The sequence below is a fragment of the Borostomias antarcticus genome, assembly GCF_949987555.1.
Source record: "Borostomias antarcticus genome assembly, chromosome: 13".
Lineage (NCBI taxonomy): Eukaryota > Metazoa > Chordata > Actinopteri > Stomiiformes > Stomiidae > Borostomias > Borostomias antarcticus.
This window is the reverse complement of record NC_140246.1, coordinates 13,315,785-13,335,656: the sequence shown is the minus strand read 5'-3', so window position 1 is coordinate 13,335,656 and position 19,872 is coordinate 13,315,785. Positions and strand designations below refer to the sequence as shown.

General features: G+C 43.7%; 2 protein-coding genes across 2 annotated transcripts in view; one reads left to right on the top strand and one right to left on the bottom strand.

Annotated features, from left to right (window-relative positions):
• Nucleotides 1–562: 562 nt before the first annotated feature.
• LOC311317008 (sodium- and chloride-dependent GABA transporter 1-like) lies at nt 563–10,466 on the top strand (the record flags this gene model as incomplete). The annotated part of the gene is made up of 14 exons (XM_084448002.1): nt 563–803; nt 1,666–1,797; nt 2,019–2,119; nt 2,977–3,086; nt 3,310–3,442; nt 6,155–6,289; nt 6,627–6,730; nt 7,274–7,398; nt 7,508–7,620; nt 7,945–8,076; nt 8,450–8,552; nt 8,944–9,044; nt 9,796–9,963; nt 10,359–10,466. 14 exons carry the CDS (start codon nt 563–565, stop codon nt 10,464–10,466), a joined length of 1,806 nt encoding a protein of 601 aa, XP_084304128.1.
• A 4,900-nt stretch (nt 10,467–15,366) lies between these two features.
• Nucleotides 15,367–19,872, bottom strand: part of LOC311317146 (IQ motif and SEC7 domain-containing protein 3-like) — a gene marked incomplete at both ends in the record, with an annotated part of 115,086 nt that continues 110,580 nt past the window's right edge. Inside the window, 1 exon segment of the mRNA XM_084448171.1 lies at nt 15,367–15,909. Coding sequence (XP_084304297.1) covers nt 15,367–15,909 — 543 coding nt within the window.

Genomic DNA, 19,872 nt, shown 5'->3' with positions numbered 1-19,872 from the left:
CAGAAAGTGTAATTGCAAATGAATAATTCAACAATTCATGCCAATAGGGTGTTTCCATCACGAGTACTGGAAGCACAATACATTAATTATGTATATCTGGAAAAAATGTTTATTTCTATATTTCGGACAGATCTATTAAGGTTAACAGATAATATTTTACTGTACATTTGCAAAGAAATGGAGAGAGGAAAATGATAATTCTCTAACACTACTGGAACAAAGCCATTGTTTCCATTGCTATTCAAATCAAATACTGTAAACTTGAAATGTAAACATACATACATGTTTTGTACTCTTTTCTTAGTTTACTGTATATAACTGCTTATAACTGTTGATAACTGAATATACAGTACATCATTCCTGTATATATCTCATACAGCATCAACCAGTGGCTGTGCTGTTGCATCCACCCACAGCTCTACATGTCCGCTGTTCACACCTCTCTCTGAAGAGCATCGACAGAGAGGCTCAGGTGAACCCCACCATCGAGTGGACCAAGAGTGGACTATAGAGGATCTGTGAGGACCGGGTGGGTGAGCCTTAGTGGACTGTGGTCCCAACTATGGGGAAGACCGGTCAGAGCACAGTGGACCTCAACTCCCGCGCGGAGGCCAAGCAGGCGGCCCCCTTTGAGGACCTGGACCCCTCGGCGCCCCCTGGAGACGCGGAGAAGCAAAAGGAGGAGCCGCCAGACAGAGGAGCCTGGAAGGGAAAGTTCGACTTCCTGTTGTCGTGCGTGGGCTACGCCATTGGTCTTGGGAATGTCTGGAGGTTCCCCTATCTCTGTGGCAAGAATGGAGGAGGTAAGCGATACAAAAGGCTCTCGAACATTGACAGTTTCTGTCCTTGAAGTGCAAAGTCTCGCAGTACAGCAGGCAAAGTGCCAGATCAAGTTTCCATCTAAATCCTTGACAAGCAGTATGCCTACTAGATTGACTTTCAGTAAAAATGAGTCATACAGTACATGATCTCTCACTACTTCAATGACATGTTGTCATGTGACTAAAAGCTGGCATTGCTGTGTTGATCATCCAACTGCTGCACTTTCAGAACGTCTTGCCAAATGGAACATGTTCCTTGATAGGTTATTATATTTATTGATGGGTTATTATTGATGGGTTATTCATGGGTTATTCATGCACTTAGAATGATAACTTACAGTATGACTTACAAATCGAATTACAATGCAGCTTTCATATAAGAGTTGATTATGAGAAATGATATCTGCCTGGTAGAACAGATCCATAGTTCATCTGTGGTCAAAATTATTGATTTGCAGGGGTGATGGGGAGGCTCTTTACAAGTGCACTGTTCATTCATTGGCTGCATGTGTGTGTGTGTGTGTGTGTGCAGTGTACTTGATTGCTTTTGTCCAGTAGCCACAGGGAATAATGAAACTCCATATTTATGCTTTAAAAACATACACTACTGTACAGTGCATCATTTACAAGAGTTCCTAAAGTCATGAAGAGTGCTAGGGTGTTACACTGAACAACAGTTCACTGCCATGTTTGTTGGATCACAGTTTAGTACAAATGTCAGTATATTTATTTACCAAGTAGAGGGAAACACTATTTCTCCCATGTGGACGTTCAAGTGATAACTCGGATATTGACAGGTAACTCACTTCCTGGTTTATCATTCACGGCTTTGGTCATGTGACAGGGGCCTTCCTTATCCCTTACTTCCTGACCTTGGTGTTTGCTGGGATACCTCTCTTCCTGCTGGAGACGGCGTTGGGCCAGTTCACCTCCGTGGGAGGACTGGGGGTGTGGAAGCTCCTCCCTATGATGAAAGGTGAGATAGGATGAAAGACGCTGATTCCCCATGCTAATATTCTTATAAACATCTTTTTATATACTGTAGGTGTTTGTATGATTGAATAACATTATTTTGCTGTATCCACAAAAAGGTTGGCTACTGTACAACACTGTACTTAAAAAATGTACTGTACGGAACACATTGATAAAGATCATAATGTTCATAACGACCAAGCCACTTCCTTCCTCCTCCTGAAGGTATTGGTCTGGCCTCGGTGGTCCTCTCTTTCTGGCTCAACATCTACTACATCGTCATCATCGCCTGGGCTCTCTACTATTTGTTCAACTCATTCAAATCGGTATGTTATAACTCATAATGTCATGTTAATAAAGTGTTCATTAATGCTTTATGTTAGCTACACATTCACCATTGTATTTACATACAACATGTAAGTCATTACTAGGATATGGGTTAAAAAAAACGGACAGCCTTGCAAAGTTTAAGCCTGGTAATGCAAGTCTTCAGGTCGAGGAACAAGGAACAGGAAGTAAATCATAAGAAAGAGCAAGGAAATCATAAGAAAGAGGAAGGAAAACTCTGTGCACTGTTTTTGCTTCTCCCAACTTTATCCCTGGAGCCCCTCACAGGGTTTTCGCATAGAAACAGCACATCTCTTAGTCTTGCTATATAATTGCTGCTCAATTCAGATCACAGAGGGATTCAGGTTTTGTCTGATATTGAAGTCAAAAGTATTATTTCAATGATTCCGAAACTTCTTGCTCTCTTACTCTCTCTTTCTCCACACAATCATGATCCTCTCCTTTGTAAAACCGTCTTGCCTGAAGAGTGGTGGTAAAATGTAAAAGCTTGGCAGGTATAATACGTTTCTCTCTGGCTTTTATGTGAAACAAAATGGTGGAAAAGGTTGAACTCCCGAAATCAAAACCCTTTCTGAAATGGGTATTTTTTGGTTTCTAATATTCAACTCATTGGGCTTTGGGCATATTTTCTTAATTAAAGAAATGGTTGGTTGGTTGTACCAGTGTGATTCTGAAACATGCTCTCTGAGAATCAAATAACCATTGTAGAATAGCAAAGAAAAGCACATACTAATCAACTGTCTTCAAACTTTACAAATGTATTTCATATTAGTATATACAGTATTATTATTAGTCTATATCTCTTTAACGGTCATCCTTCTCTTTCTGTCTCTAGGATTTACCTTGGCAGAGTTGTGATAACCCCTGGAATACAGAGAAATGCTTCTCCAACTACAGTCTGACTGACACAACCAACCTCACTAGTGCAGTCACTGAGTTCTGGGAGTAAGTTCACACCCTTAATTCAGCCATTCTCTGTTTTGTTTATACTAAAAAAGTGTCGAAAGTATGTCTATGGGAGTGAGAGATACCTGTGCACCTGTGCATGTGAGACAATCTGTAAGTAAAATCGGTTCCGTCATTTTAGACAAAGCTGACATTAAAAAGGTGTGTGTGAGAGTGTATCGCCTTCTGTTTGTGTAACGTGTGTGTGTGTGTGACTCCCCAGGCGTAACATGCACCAGCTGTCCAGTGGTCTGGAGGAGCCGGGGGAGCTTCGCTGGCCGCTAGTGGGAACTCTGGCCCTAGCCTGGGTCCTCGTCTACTTCTCCATCTGGAAAGGAGTGGAGTGGACAGGCAAGGTCAGTCTTGCTCTTTCAAACACACACGTATACACACAGACACACACACGCATACACACACACACACACACATTAGTTTTTATTTTTATATCGTTTTAACTTTTTGTGTTCAATTTCAGTTTAGTTTTAATTAGTTTTTAAAGCAGATTTGCTAGTTTAGTTTATTTTTTATTTTTTGATAATGCTTAGTTTTAGTTTAGTTTTTATTAGTTTCAGTATTAGTTTTAGTTTTTTGAGCTCATGTTGTTTCACTCTGTGCAAAACAAACCATCTGGCGCACGTCAGGTTACTTCTGCGCAGGGGCACAGCTAAAGAAATAATGGAGGATAGATTTAATATCCACCCAAAATACTAGGCTTATGTATGAAATGAAAAAGACTAAAACTAAGGACATTTTCTCTACAATTTTAGTTTATTTTAGTTAGTTTTGTAAACACACAATACAGTTTTAGTTAGTTATCGTTTTTTTGTAAAGCCTAGTTTTTATTTTTATTTCAGTTAACTAAAATGTTTTTTCACACCTAGTTTTTGTTTTTTAGTTAGTTTTCGTTAACTATAATAACCTTGACACACACACATACACACACACACACACACACACACACACATTAGTTTTTATTTTTATATCGTTTTAACTTTTTGTGTTCAATTTCAGTTTAGTTTTAATTAGTTTTTAAAGCAGATTTGCTAGTTTAGTTTATTTTTTATTTTTTGATAATGCTTAGTTTTAGTTTAGTTTTTATTAGTTTCAGTATTAGTTTTAGTTTTTTTCTTCTGCGCTAGCCTCGTGAGACCATCCTGATCTCGTGAGCTCATGTTGTTTCACTCTGTGCAAAACAAACCATCTGGCGCACGTCAGGTTACTTCTGCACAGGGGCACAGCTAAAGAAATAATGGAGGATAGATTTAATATCCACCCAAAATACTAGGCTTATGTATGAAATGAAAAAGACTAAAACTAAGGACATTTTCTCTACAATTTTAGTTTATTTTAGTTAGTTTTGTAAACACACAATACAGTTTTAGTTAGTTATTGTTTTTTTGTAAAGCCTAGTTTTTATTTTTATTTCAGTTAACTAAAATGTTTTTTCACACCTAGTTTTCGTTTTTTAGTTCGTTTTCGTTAACTATAATAACCTTGACACACACACATACACACACACACACACACACACACACACATAGTCACATGATGCGTGCATGCATAGACACATGCACATGGCCACACAGACTCAGTCAGTCTGTCTCACTACAGTCTCGCAAGTCTGTCTCATTGCGGTCTCTCTATCTTGTTATTGGTCTCTCCTCCTGTTAAATTTTATTTGTATCTCATCATCTATCTGCCCTGCCATTTCTCTCTGACAATTTGTCTCTAATTCCATACGCCTGAATATCAAATCGCCCCAAACTGTACTGACATAATGGATGAATCAGTTTGCAGTCTCCATTTTGTTGGAGATTGCGAAAACCTTAATTTGCCCACAGCTGGGATAATGAGAGGAGGGAGAGAATGAAATTACTCTGTCAACACTGTTGAGATGGTTTCAATCCAACTTTATACAAAGAATATACACAAGTAAAAAAAACTAAATCTACACTCTTTCAGCCAAGCGTGATTGGATTTTAATGTGCAGAAATGGCAGCAAATCGAAAAATGAATTCACTGAAGGCCATATCCTTGATGGACATTACCAATTAAATGGAATCATTATTCTGCAAAGTGCAAATCACATTCTTAAAGCTCTGTCAGGATATTCAAGCTATGAGGCATGTTGGAACAGCTTGCATGTGCATATTTGTAGGTAATGAATGGAAGCAAAAGTTCTGCTTTACCTTTCAGTAAATTGCCTCCAAGTTGTTATTATCACACACACACACACACACACACACACACACACACACACACACACACACACACACGCACATGCACACACACACACAAACACACCTTCACTCCAGGGGAGCAGTAAGGGGGGGGAGAACGATTGCAAGGGCCCTGTAATAACGGGGGCCCCCATAAACCACTATTATGAGTGACCACCACTGGAGGTCTGGTCCTGATGTCTGCAATCCTCAAAATGCATCATGGCCGACCCCTCCCACCCGGGCTATGGCCTCTTCACACCGCTCCCCTCTGGCAGGACGCTGCGGTCGTTAAAAACGAAAACTGTTCGACACAAGAATAGCTTTTTCCCCATGGCCACCAGCCTTATCAACATGGCTCCCCTCTGACTCTCTCCCCTGCCCAGTGCATGTTTTGCACTAAACTGACTCTTGTGTAGTCCAATTGCACTGCTGTTTTTTGCACTATGTGTGTACTATGTGTGTCACTGCACTTTACAAATCCTGTTGTGCACTGTCCTGTCCTGTCCTGTCCTGTCCTGTCCTGTCCTGTCCTGTCCTGTCCTGTCCTGTCCTGTCCTGTCCTGTCCTGTCCTTGCACTTGTCCATTGTTGTATTGTTGTAAGATGTCCATGCAGGACCAGGCTTCGCTTTTCTATCTTACAATTTACTCTTTCACAATCTGTAAAAAACTGAAAAATGACCTTGGCAGACATCAGGACCAAACCTCCAGTGGCTCCATGTCTAGGCTTGGGGGGCCCCAAAATTAGATTTTTTCATAGAACCCATAATTTCTAGCGGCAGACCTGCTTTACCCACACACACTATCACCCAGCTTTGAGCTCTTCCATGTCCTTCTCTGTCCTCCAGGTGGTGTATTTCTCAGCTACCTACCCATACTTCATGCTGTTCATCCTGTTCTTCCGGGGCATCTCCCTTCCTGGGGCCAAGGAGGGCATCCTCTTCTACATCACCCCCGACTTCAACAAGCTCATCCGCTCTGAGGTGGGGGCTCAGGGTCACATCGTTGTAATACACAAAAAGCACTGCTGTATAAGTACTTATCTGAGCTTGACATTGTGTGTGTATGTATTAGGCCTATATACATCCATATATGAAATAATAATGAGAAAGATCTTTTTTTTTTTACACTTTTAGATCTTAAACTGACCTCTAAAATGCTATGGGCTTTATTTGGTTAACGAAATAATGAACGGCTCCACCTACTGGGACGCAAACTTTGCGCCATCCTGGCAAGCGTACCCGCTAGTGCAACAATGCCAAAATGCCTCAGCCTTTGACGATAGTGCCAGTGGTTTTGGGTTGTGTGTGTGTCCTGTAGGTGTGGCTGGATGCTGCCACTCAAATCTTCTTCTCTTATGGACTGGGCCTTGGTTCCCTCATCGCCTTAGGAAGCTACAACTCTTTCACCAACGACGTGTACAAGTAAGACATCTCCCCCTGCACACCGCCTGGACCACCTCTCTAACTCAACAATGGCTGTGTTGAAAGCCTTGAGCTTATCTCTGATCCAGCACACGTGGTTAGATGAGAACATCTACTGTTGTTTTAGTGTATGACAGGTCAGTGGTTCATCATTGGGAGGGGAGGGGAGGGAGGAAGGATGCCTTTTTGGAGTATCCAATTAGAGTTGAGACCTTTCCTGTCTGCCATAGCCTGGTCCCAAATCAACCCCGTAAGTCCTTCTGCCGAACGCGCTTGAGATCTGAGAGGATGTGACAGGTGTAAACCAAGTGATAATTGCTCGGTGGTAGGTCACTCTTACACCTGTCATCTACTTTCAGATCTACAGCTCCATATGAGGTTGATCTGAGACAAAAAAGGAAAGGCTCTCCTCTACTCTGGCGCTTTGATCTTTTATCTTTATGCCCTCCTGTCTTGACAGCTGTTGTCGCTCGCGCTTCGTTCTCTTTGTATATGGATCAGTAAGTGTATTTTTACGCTGTTTTCTGTTTTGTGGCTTTTCAGGGATTCCCTCATCGTGTGCTGTATCAACTCCTTCACCAGCATGTTTGCAGGCTTCGTCATCTTCTCCATAGTGGGATTTATGTCGTATATCACCAAGAAGCCCATCCAGGAGCTGGCTGCCTCGGGTACACAACTGCAAAACGGAGCTTAGTTTATCTACCAAGCCAGTTATTCCATTGGAAACCAAAGTTATTTACAGTGTATGTGTGTGTGTGTGTGTGTGTGTGCCTGCAGGACCAGGTTTGGCGTTTCTGGCCTACCCTCAGGCTGTCACCCAGCTGCCCATGTCCTCCCTGTGGGCCATCCTCTTCTTCTCCATGCTAATGATGCTGGGCCTGGATAGCCAGGTGAGAACGTTTCCACTGGATCTCTACACGTTCAAATGAATTAATAAATAATAATAATTCATTATATTTTTAAAGCACTTTCCCCTGAGAGACAGTCTAGCCAATGTTGGCTAATGTTGACATTACCTCAGTTCCTGAACCTAGCTCAGCTTAACTTAGCCCAACCCAGTTTAACATTAGCCTAGCCTAATTTAGCAAACCAAGCTTCTCTAAGCTATAACTGTAGTAGCAGCAGCAGCAGTAGTGGTGCAGTTGCCTACACTGCAGTTGGGAATGCGCACATGAAGGTGTGTTTTATGTGTGTGTGCGCGCCCTCCGCTCCAGTTCTGCACAGTGGAGGGCTTCATCACAGCTCTGATGGACGAGTTCCCCATGGTGCTGAGGAAGAGGAAGAAGAGCTTCATCCTTCTCGTCTGTGTCATCTCTTACATCATCGGCTTCTCCAATGTCACACAGGTAACACGCCACCCACTGTGTGTAGGCGTGTGTACAGTATGTGTGGTACAGTATGTGTGTGTGTGTGGTATGTGTGTGTGTGTGTGTGTGTGTGTATGTGTGTTTTTGGGCATTGTTTTGTCCTGTGTGTATACAGTACTGTATGTGTGTGCAGGAATCATTATAATAATGATCAATGATCAATAAAATATTGTGTTGTCTTTGTGCGCGGTGTTAGGAATAAAAAACCCAGACTTAAAGTAGTGATAGTGAAAAAAATAAATTTACTGGTACCTTCAGCCTTTTCTATTAGAGGCATTTTTCTAAAATATAGATTACCATTCATCCAGCTCCTGATATACATACTCTACGTGACTGTTGGGTGTTTCTATAGGGTGGCCTGTACGTCTTCAAGCTGTTTGACTACTACTCTGCCAGCGGCATGTGTCTGCTTTTCCTTGTCTTCTTTGAAACGGTCTCAATATCCTGGTTTTATGGTAAGTCCCACTTGAACTTAAACTTCTGACCCAGCATATTAACGTTGATGGTTAATCAACCCTTGTTGTCTAATTTCCTGTTGATTGATACAGTATATCCTGTTTATTGATTTGTGCAGTGATGGGAAACATTGCATTAAGGCCATAGAGGTTAAAGTTACTGACCTGACTCCAAAGCATTGCAGTCAGTTAGAGCCAGCAGGGCCTTGAACCAGTAGTTTCCTTCTCTCCACTGGGTCATCTTGCCATCACACTAATACAGTGCAATGGCAGCCTGTGAATGTGTCCAATGCTTCTTTTCATTCTCTCCCTCTTCCTATCTCCTGCTCTTCAACTCCTCTGTATCTCTACCCGTTCTTTCTCTGCCCCTCCCTCTCTCTCTCTTGTGCAGGGGCAGAGCGGTTCTACCAGAACATTGAGGAGATGATTGGTTATCGGCCCTGTGTCTGGTGGAAGCTGTGTTGGAAGTTCTTCACTCCATTAATATGTCTGGTAAGTTATACTGTGAAGGTCACAGATCCAACCCAAAGCTTATCAGGGTTGGGCTCACGGCTAATGAATTACATTGAATCAGTCCAGGCATTTATTGAATTTATTGAGGATAACATTTGTCATTGCATTCAACTTAAATTAAATTACATTTTCAGGTTAAAGTTTTTTTCCCCTCGATAAATTGAAGACATTCTTCAAATCATCGCCTGAATTATTGTATTCAAGAAAGGAACTGAGCTTGATCCTAGGACACATTCCCTTTGATCTAAAACGATCAGATGGGGTTAGACAATATTGTAGTAGATTGATTGAGTCAAATTCCAACCATATTGATTACAGTCATCCATCCATCTGAGCTGTAGGAGAAAGTGCCATAGGAAAATGATGTAGCAATGTAGCATACGTCATGTGGCTAATCAATACATTCGTACCCGTAGGGAAATCACTGTACCTCTGCATCACTGTGCTAATTCAGGGTATGTGGATGTCAATGGTAAGGCCATGTCAAGGACTATCAAAGCTACTCTGCTAGAGTGACTGAATATCGCGCACAAAACCAATATATGATTTGCAAATTCATCAAAATTTGATGGCCATAGTCGACTAACCAATACACTTCTTCACCTATCCGGTAGATTGTTCCAAAGAGTGAATCTACAGTATGGTTGCTTGTGTGGTGGTCCAATACAAGCTGGTAAGCAAGTAATGTCTTTGTTATGAGATGGGCTGAACCATCTGTTTGTGTGCATAGGGGGTGTTCACCTTCAGTGCCATCGAGATGACCCCTCTGACCTTGGGGAAGTACGTGTACCCGGCGTGGGGACAGGGGATTGGCTGGTTCATGTCTCTGTCGTCCATGGTGCTGATTCCCGGATACGCCATCTACATGTTCTGCGCCACTGAGGGGAGTGTCAAACAGGTGAGGGATCTAAAGGCCCTGTTCCCTTCCAACTCTCTCTATATGCATCCTTCCTTTCTCCCTCCCACGAGATGACGTTTGATACAACGTAATTGGACGGGTGAAAGCGCACGCTCCGGTTGGCAGCTTTCACCCGTCCAGTCAAGTCAGAGCAGTAGCTTCTCAAAGAAAAGGAAGGAATGCCATCTTCTTCTTTCTTTCTGTCCTCATCTATCTTGTCAGCGTCTTTTCATATCCCCCTTCTCCCCTCCCTCCCTCATATCCGACTCTACCTTTCTCTCAGTTCCTCTTTCATGCTATCAAAAGCATATTGGTTGATTTGTCAGATGTGACAGTCCGAACATTGGGGAAGTGAGTTACACTGTTTTTCATCATTCACTTCCTGTCTTCACCAGCGCTGGCATCACATGACCACCTCGCAAAGGGAAGCCAGGCCTGAGGCGCACGATGACGTCACACGCCAGACCTCACACACGGGAAGTGTGGGGGAAGCGGCCGTCTAGTTGCGGGAGAGGAGCAGGAGGTTCCTCTGGACGCAGATTAAGACAGAGTGAGGCATCATGGGATATGGCCTGGCAAAGTCGTATAGCACTATTATTCAGGAGTTTTACACAGTACAGAACATTCATTTTCTATAAAATTAAAGGCTGAGAACGATCCCATTTCTCCCTCTTCATCTTGTACAATCCATTTACAATCCATATGGGGGCGGCTGTAGCTCAGTTGGTAGAGTAGGTCTTTCAATGATCGAAGGGTCAGTGGTTCAAATCACAGCTCCGACTGTCCACATGTCGAAGTGTCCTTGAGCAAGACACCTAACCCCAAATTGCTCCCAATGAGCAGGTTAGCACCTTGCATGGAAGCTACCGCCATTGGTGTGTGTGTGAATGGGTGAATGAGAGGCCATTGTAAAGCGCTTTGAGTGCCGCTAAGGTGAAAAAGCGCTATATAAGTGCAGTCCATTTACCATATGACTGAGGCTGTGTATATACAGTATATATGAGAACTATTTACTCTAGAGACTATATACAAAGCAACCTCTTCCCTATGTCAATGTATTCTGAGCTTACCGACAGATACAATGCCTTGGTACTGTACATGTGAATATAATCCTATTTTGTATTTGAACGTCATGGGAAATAGTTGATGCGCTGTTGGGAGTGTAATATTCTTCTGTGAAGCTTCGTCCAGGGCATAGACATTAGGGCTGGACATCACAAATTAACTTGAGTTGAATCTGATACTTGAGTTGGAAATTATGAATATTAGTTATGTTGTTCTTACATGAGGCTTTGTTGAACTGTAAATATTTATGTGAACCCTGCATTGTGAATGTCTTGTTTTGTATTATTTGATGTTGTAATGAAACAAAAAGTTTTCGATAGATTATGAAATATGTGCATAATGAAGAAATTCTTGTTAAATTTTGTTCTGGAGGTTTGGTCATATACGGCTCCATTTCTTTCATTTGAATAAAAACAATTAAACGACAAACAATTGCATGTGAAGGAATGACTAACTTCTATCCCTAAGGGCTGGTTAATGATACTTCCCCTCGCATATTTGTAGGTAAGAGACAGTGTTTATAAGAGAAAAGAAGCAAGCCAGTGTACTGAATAGACTGAAATAATCTTTAATAGCATGTTGATATACTGCAAAGACAGGTAAAGAGGGGAGTCAAAGCCAACCAAAGGAAGTGATGGTTTGGGTGATAAATCTATGCCCAGTTTCCAAAGATCCATCCCCTTAAAATGCCCCACTGCTGTCACATCCTGCTCGTCTAGTATAACAGAACACAGTGATACAGAACCGTGAGAAAACAGTTTGGCGCGTAACAGCAGTGCATCTGTGTGACAGAGCCCTTTCATCTATGTTTTAAATGAGAAGGTTGACAACGAGCAAAGATCCATATTTCCACTATGCATTCTATCCAGGAAGAGACAGATACAGTTCATACATGTGTCCAAACAGGACCTGTTTGATCTGCTTCTCTCTGAATGGAGACCTTACTGTAATGTTCAGCTGAATGCTGGACGTGGGAAAATTACACCTCACAAAGTCGGTCACCACCAAGACGATGGCGCTCACATTCAGGTGCTTTGTGACACAGCGCTGGACATCTTTTTCATGACATCTGCAAAGACATCTTTTTCCCCCTCGTGCACCAACAGCACTCCAGGGAATTCAATCATGCACAACAGCGTCAAGACAAGGAGAGGAATTGCGGGATCACAGTTCAGTAGGCCTCCAATAAAAAGCAAAGTCATGCATGGTTTAAGAATTGCATTCTCCTTGAATGTTAATGTTAATTTAAAAAAACAAAACGAGGGCTACTTGCCACAGTCTTCCGATGGAGAATTAGACAGATACAATTGCCAAGATACAACTGGTCTCTCATACAACTTGTTTGAATCACGGTGACAGCTTTGAAAATTGCAGTAGATCAATCCGTACAGTAGCCTTGTTTGAGTGTAACAGATGACTACTGTATCTACGGACAACTACAGGTCAAATAATTGTGACATTCTTAAAACAGATACTGTAGATTTGAAGGCTGGATTTCCTCTGAAGAGAGAGTATAATGTCACAAATGTCTTGTGAACACAATGTACAGTAGTGAAGAGGGAAAAGGATGTGCACACACACACGCACACACACAGATGCACACACACACACACACACACACACACACAAACACACACACACACACACAGAATACATACAGTACATACAAGCATACTGTACATAGACACGCGAAAAGGGGTGAAAATAAATGTAAAAGTTGCATGCCTACACACACATTATGAGAATAAATCCAATTACACACACACACACACACACACACACACACACACACACACACGCACACAGAGCAAACAACCTCTCAGCCCCACAGCAGCAAGGCACTGCAATAGATTGTTTTTTTCCCCATTCCAGATCCTCGCATCTCACATTAGGTGGAAATATGTGGACGAGAGAAGCAAAAGAGATGAGATGGAGATCTCTGAACAGCGCGCTCTAATTATGAAATAACTGATCAGAGAGATAGGACCGCAGGAGGGCCAGCCGAGTGCCTATCTCCACCCGCCTGATGGGGCTCATGTTTAAACCATGGGAGTGTTCAGACTCGAGCAGCGGATGACCCATTTCAGATAACGGACAAAATGGTGGGCCTTGACATTTAAGCGGTCGAAGGCAACTCGCTTGGCCTCGCTGACACCCCAGATGTGTCACTGGAAAAGTGGGCTGGTTGAACAGCCGGAGGTCAAACGTCATCATTTGTTTTCCAACCCCTTGATGAACCAAATGACCCACAAACAATAACAGATATTCAAATGCTGGAGTTCCGCTACAGTATGCAAGCTGAGAGTCGATTGTACTGTAGATTCGTACGACCCTTGGCTTTTGAAAAGTCAAATCAGACCGCAGCAGCAGTGATGAGAAATGATGATGAATGACAGTACGTGTATCCATGATCCTTATTATTCACTGCATCATATTGTGTGTATGACAAACCATGAGATGATCCAAGCACTCCAAAAAGAAAAATCATCCGGAAAGGAAGAGTATGTTAAAAAGCCTTTATTATAGTGGGTGAATCATTAATTTCATTTCTATTACTTTAATATATTAAAGACTTTTTAACAATGATTTTTCTTTTTGGAGTGCTTGGATCATCTTATGGTTTGTCAAACTATTCGGTTCCCCCATTTTCCATGAGCTCCTGATACCTTTTTCATTCTCTGTGTACAATATAGAGAAAACAGCCTTTTCATATTGTTCATATGGTTATTTAACTTACTGTAGCCATGATCTAATGGGGGTTTAGAGATAATTCAATTCTAGTGGGGAAGAATGCAAGACTTTGATCAACAATAAAGAAGGGACTGCACTCAAAACTATGTTTATGCTCTTTTAATTCATAATGGTGGACAGACCTGACACGTGTTTCGGCTCTGCCTTCTTCAGTCCACCATTATGAATTAAAAGAGCATAAACATACTGTAGTTTTGAGTGTGGACCCTTCTTTAGTGTTGATCAAGTTTTTGTATATTGGTCCTGCACCGGTTCTGAGCGCCGTGGCCCCGATTATTATCGAAGAATGCAAGACTGGAACACAGAAAGTAGTAACGGTAATCATTGCTACTGTACATATTTTATGAACAAGCACTGTACTGAATGTGCAATCTTAACCATTTCAGAATATTCCAGCCTGTTCCGAACCATTGTCAATTAATCAAATTCCCACATCACCAGGTGTATGCGTCAAGTAGTCCTGAGCTGAGTGTTACAATGGCAACAGCAATCAAGCACACAAAAACAGGGCTGTCGTTGGCTTTAAGTTTGGCAGTAAGCCATTTGATTGGTTGCCATCCTTCTAATCCCATCATCCTTCACAGTAGGGTAGAGTGATGTGTGGAGAGAGCGGTAGAGTTGGGAGAGTGTGTTTGCAGACGATAGGAGAAAACAACATTACAGATAAAAGGGTGATATACTGTACGTAGATCAGAGACACTGTTTTCCAGTAAGTAGAGAGAGAGACAGGAGAGAAGAGTCCCCTTCAAATGAATAAATCAACGGCGAAGCAAGCAAGAGCCGGGTTTTGCAGAAGAATCACAAGCGGAGTGTTTTTTTTTTGTGCTCCTTGAAGAGGGGACGGCAGAGATGACAGCTTTCTGGAGTTGTTTCTTCTCTTCTTCTATCCCTACAGTAGCCGTTGTGGTGTGCGATAGTTTTGTGGGGGCTTCCTTAATGTTGGCACATGTTTCAACCAGTGTCAATGAAATGCACGTGTGCACACACACACACACACATAGAGTACAGTGTAGGACATGACGGATATAGGCGAAGGATGAGGTTTGTACCTTATTAAACGCAGACAGAAAATGTTACTTCAGTAGAATCCATGTCAAGGAGTCAGATACTGTCTGTGAAATAGTCTGAAATAGTTTGTACAGTAAGTGTTGTTGTTGTTGTTATTGATGTTGTTGTTCTTGTTGTTGCTGTTGTTGTTGTTGATGTGGATTTAACTACTATCCTTTACCACTAAAGATCTGACCGGAATCAAATGACCTGTGATATTATCTAATTTTCAAAGAGTTAAAACTGACAAAACTGTTATATAAATTTGTTAAAACTAGTTACATAATATTTCAAAATACACATGGGAATTAAGTAAAACCTATTTTGCACTTCCTTATTCAATACTCCACATCTCTTTTGAAACCTTTAAGTCGATTTCTAACTTTTTTTAAAACTGTAATTTCCTTAAATATATGCATATAAGCATGATTTATTCTTTTATAGCTCTGTCTCTGTATGTATATATGTACATATGTACTGTTGATGAGTAGGCAGGTGTGGATAGAGGGGTGGTGGAGTGGGGGGGTCTTTAAGTCCTATTTACACCATGCTCCGAGTGCCGCTTGGGGTCCGCTGTAGGCTGAGACGGGGGTCAGGGGGGATGTACTGGTGGGGGTGGTTGTAGGGGGGAGGGGGAGGGGGAAGGGGGGGCTGGTGACCGTCCTTGCTCTGCGACCCGCCCCCGTCGGACGACCTCACCGGCGTGGACATGGACGACCGGATGATCTGATGTTGTTGTTGTTGTTGGTGGTGGTAGTGGTGGTGATGCTGGTGGTGGTGGTGGCGGTGGTGCGTGGGCGTTTGGCCGAGGAATGCCTCCACGCGGCCGTGCCCGCTGTTGTCCAGGACGATGACCTTGACGATCTGCTGACACTGGATGAGCGTCTCGGGCAGCAGGTCGCCCACGACGGGCGCGGGGTGGTGGAGGAGGTGGGCCGGCGTGCTGGCGGCAGACTGGAGTGGCGGGCGCTGCGGCTGGTGGAGGAGCTCCCCCCGGTGGTTAAGAAGGGCCAAGCTCTCGGGGCTCCGCGGCACGCTGCTGCTGCTGGGCTGGTACGTCTGAAGCCTGTTGTGAATTGACACCTAGTTTAGAAACAGCCAGAGACAGCATCAAATGTTATAAGACTGGTTCCTCTCCTACGGGTCCGTTTTCATTTTGTTTGATTTTAAGCCCTCTTGGTGAACAGACATCGCACAACAGGCATGCGTGGGGTGGCGGGGTGCGGTGGTGGGGAGGGGCAGGAGTGGGTGAAGGCGGGGTTGGGGGGGGGGGGTGGGGGGTGAAGGCGGGGCTGGGGGGGGTGGGGGGTGAAGGCAGGGCTGGAGAAGACGGTACCAGTTCAGACCGGCTGCTGTGGAGCACTGGAGCAGAGTGGGAGTGTAGGTGGGAGTTGTGTGCTGCTGTGGGGTGTTTGAAGGAGAGGGGACAAGGTTCTGGGGGGACGAAAAGCTTTACACCGAGGGAGGACAAGAGGTGCCTGAACAGGGGACACGTCAGAACAGAGGACAGGGAGAGAGGGAGAGAGAGAGAGGGGGGGGGGGGTCAGTAGTGGGAGGCGGGGTGGGTGGACATCCACAGAGTCCCACGGGCAACACCCATCAGATCAGAATGCATGCCTTATCATAGTCACACGCAGACTGTCGTCTGCTACACACAAAGATGCTCTTTTTCCTCTGTTTCACCTGTTTCTACTGTGGGGTTTGTACTACTGTCTGCTCTCAGGAGAAACGGTATCTTTCTCATCAAATGAGACTAGCTAACCTTCGCTGGGGAATTGTATTCCCCTAGAGGTATATAAACCTGGCAAAATGTTGTCTGCGGATTTGGAGTGTGGTCTAATGTTTCACAGGTGACATTCACTTTAAGCTGAGAGGAATACAAAGAGGAAATAATATGTTTTCATTTTGGAATATCGGCAGCTATGGTCATTTTTAGGGTTTTTAATGAGGACGGACTTGGTGGGTTGGGGTGGTTTGAGAGACCCTGCACTCACTGTCATTACTGTCAGGCTGGTATCATGAGGGGCGGTCTCTCTCTAACCTTTACCTTGGCTCAACCTTCTTTTCTGAGAGCACATTGTCTGAAGATATGTCTACTATTCGTCCTCCTGCTACTGTATATTCTGCCAACTATCTTCCAGTATAAATTCAGGACATCAAATCAAGTCTCTGTAATGCATCTCGGCAAAACACAGGCACATACAGTATGGCTAGAAAGAGTACAGTGTGTGTGTCATTTTGAAATCTCCTCGTAAACAAGAATGACAGACAGCAATAACAAACCTCTGCTGGTGAACCCATGGGAATAAATAAAGCCACACTCTCTTTCAACACTAGTAGTGACCTTTTCAAAAAAGAAAAGGGACATTTCTGACAATATGAGGCCAAGAGAAGTGGAGAACAGGACGTTCTGCTAGCATTGCACCGAATGTGAAACTGGTCTCGACACATCTTGAATGCGATATGTTCTATGACCGAGTAGCTTCTTGTCGAGTCTCAGCAGACAGCACCAATCAAGCAGGCAGCACTAATCAAGCAGGCAGCACGCTTACAGCATGCGGATAGGACAAGAGCTGCGCATATGCAAATCAACCTAATTAGGTCTGCCGGTGTGTGCTATTCCACCAGGAATTGCTGAGAAATAAGCTCATTATGAAAATGAGACACCACTTATGACAACACTGAATATACTGTAGGAGGGACCTTCATTTATAAGGCTATCAATTTGGCCATGGGAGTATTGACAAAGTCATACTGAGAGAGAGTTTCAGCTTCAAATTGCTCCGTAGCAAAATGGATGACATGGGTTCCATTTCCTTGGGGGGAGCTTTTAACGAAGATGCCTTTTACCCATGCATAATCTAATCAATGACTCATCTTGCTTCTGACTCTCCCATAATGAAGGATAAGGAATCATGGGTGTCATTTGTGACTACTCTCTTTCCCAGTCTCATTCCTTTCTCCTTTCCTGACCATGTTGGAAATTCCCATTAACGAAGCCAGTCATACGTTCTGCAGCACAGAACCCAATACATTTCAGTCCCCTGTCTTCATTAGTGGATTGATTAATGAATCTTGTCTTTCACACAATCAGATTAATGAAATGGAATGGCTGTATGGAAAGAGTAGGATGGCAATGCAGCAACAGTGTGTGTGTGTGTGTGTGTGTAGGCGCGAGGGTCACCAATGCCCCCCCTGTCTTGTCTGTCAGAGAAGTGTAGCTCTCCGGCTGACCCAGCGCCACTGGCGCCGAAGCGCTTTGACAGTTTGCCTCCTCCTCAGTGGGGGTTGGCATTTAGATGAGGTGTGAGGGTGCAAGGGGGGCATTAGCGAAGGTGGCACAGACTACCAGCCTGAACCAGCCATGGGTGTTTTCAAAGTGGACCCTGACAGCGCAAGTCTACAGCAAACTTTACCTCATAGGTTACCTCATGTATTAAAGATTTTATCTAAGTTATTATGCTCCAAACGGACCAGCTGAAACAATCCTCAAGCCCCGTGAGAATGCTTATTTATATCTAAAGCAGCGCGCCTGCGAATATGAACGCCGGTGGAAACTCAACGCTGTGCTCCGGAGCACTGACTCGACTGAAGACGCCCCCGGGAGCGAACACAGTGTCTGTTCCGTGGCGACGCGCTGTTAAAACGCCACTTGTTAAAAGCGGGTAATGGATGTCATGTTGAACCAGAGCGCCCGCCTTCCGCGCCATGTTCCTGCCCTACGCTCCGCAGCGCACTCGGCGAGGGAGAGGCCTGCCAAAAAGGTCACAAAGTGCCAACGGAAATGGTAATTGCAAAGCCCGCTGGGTACCGTATAGCTCAGCTCGTTCTCCGGCTCGTGCGGGACGCCGTTTTCCCCGCAGAGTGGGGGAGGGGGGTGGAGGTGATGACGACGGGCGGAATTAGAGTTTCGCAGCGACACGCCTGTTCATTAGCTTGTTAACGAGGGCCCCGGTGGAACCACACCCGCACGCGGGGACACACGCACATTTGAATAACTTTATTTGTGTTCACATAATTCACCAAAACTTGAACACAAACAATAATAGATGTGGAAGCTTTGGACACTCACTGAGTGCCATACATTACATCACTTAGCAGACAGACAGCCTATGGATACAGGAAGCAACGTCTCCTCCATATATGACGACCTCCAATTATCACAGACAATGAACAGAATCTTGCCAGTGCCTTAGCTTTTGGCTTGGGCATTCCTGCCACCTGTAGGCCCCTCACGACTAGTCTGTGGACATTTCCTAAGCTACCAAATATAAAAACCATCAGTTTACATTCATACCCAAGCTGCGTGATCGCATCTCTGAGCAGTTGTTATTTTAACGCCTTGGTAAGGAAAGCCTCTTCCAGACTATGATCAAACGTACAGCTTCTTCCAAAATGGTGATTTCTCTACTGTCCTCATCAACAGCATCTGGTGTATTAGCTGTAACATTTGTAAATACACTTGTGTTCACTATTACACAGGTTGAACATGGAAGATAAAACACAGGAGTGTTTAAAGGTTTTGACTGAAGAGTGAACATGTGGGATTATGCCCTCAACTAAACAGGTCAACAATCCTATCATGCCTTGCAATGTACAACCCTTTCTACAGAGAGCAGCCATTCAGATGTGTGACAATGTTTCAGTAACTGAATTATGTTTGTGCATTATGTGCCGGCAATGAGGGGAAAATGTGCACACAGAGATTTAGCCTGACTGGGAGGACTTGCTTTAACTGTAAAAGTGACTATGTCCTCATCAACTGCAACATTTTTAAATATTGAATGAGAAACAGTATGGTCAGCAGTAGGAAGACAAGCCAACTTCCCTTGTAGTTTTAACCCCACCCAGTGTTGTTGGTGTCTCTGTTGTTGTAACCTTACAAGGTACCTCTGTGCACTATTTGGTGATAAGTGATGTCCTGTATCAATAGCAGTAGCCCTTACTGAGGTAGAACAGTCAGTTCTAATGTCGTCAGACACTGCAACGGTGTCTGAGCGAGATTTCACCCAGTCCAGGGATACTCCAGTCCATGCACAGAGGTCG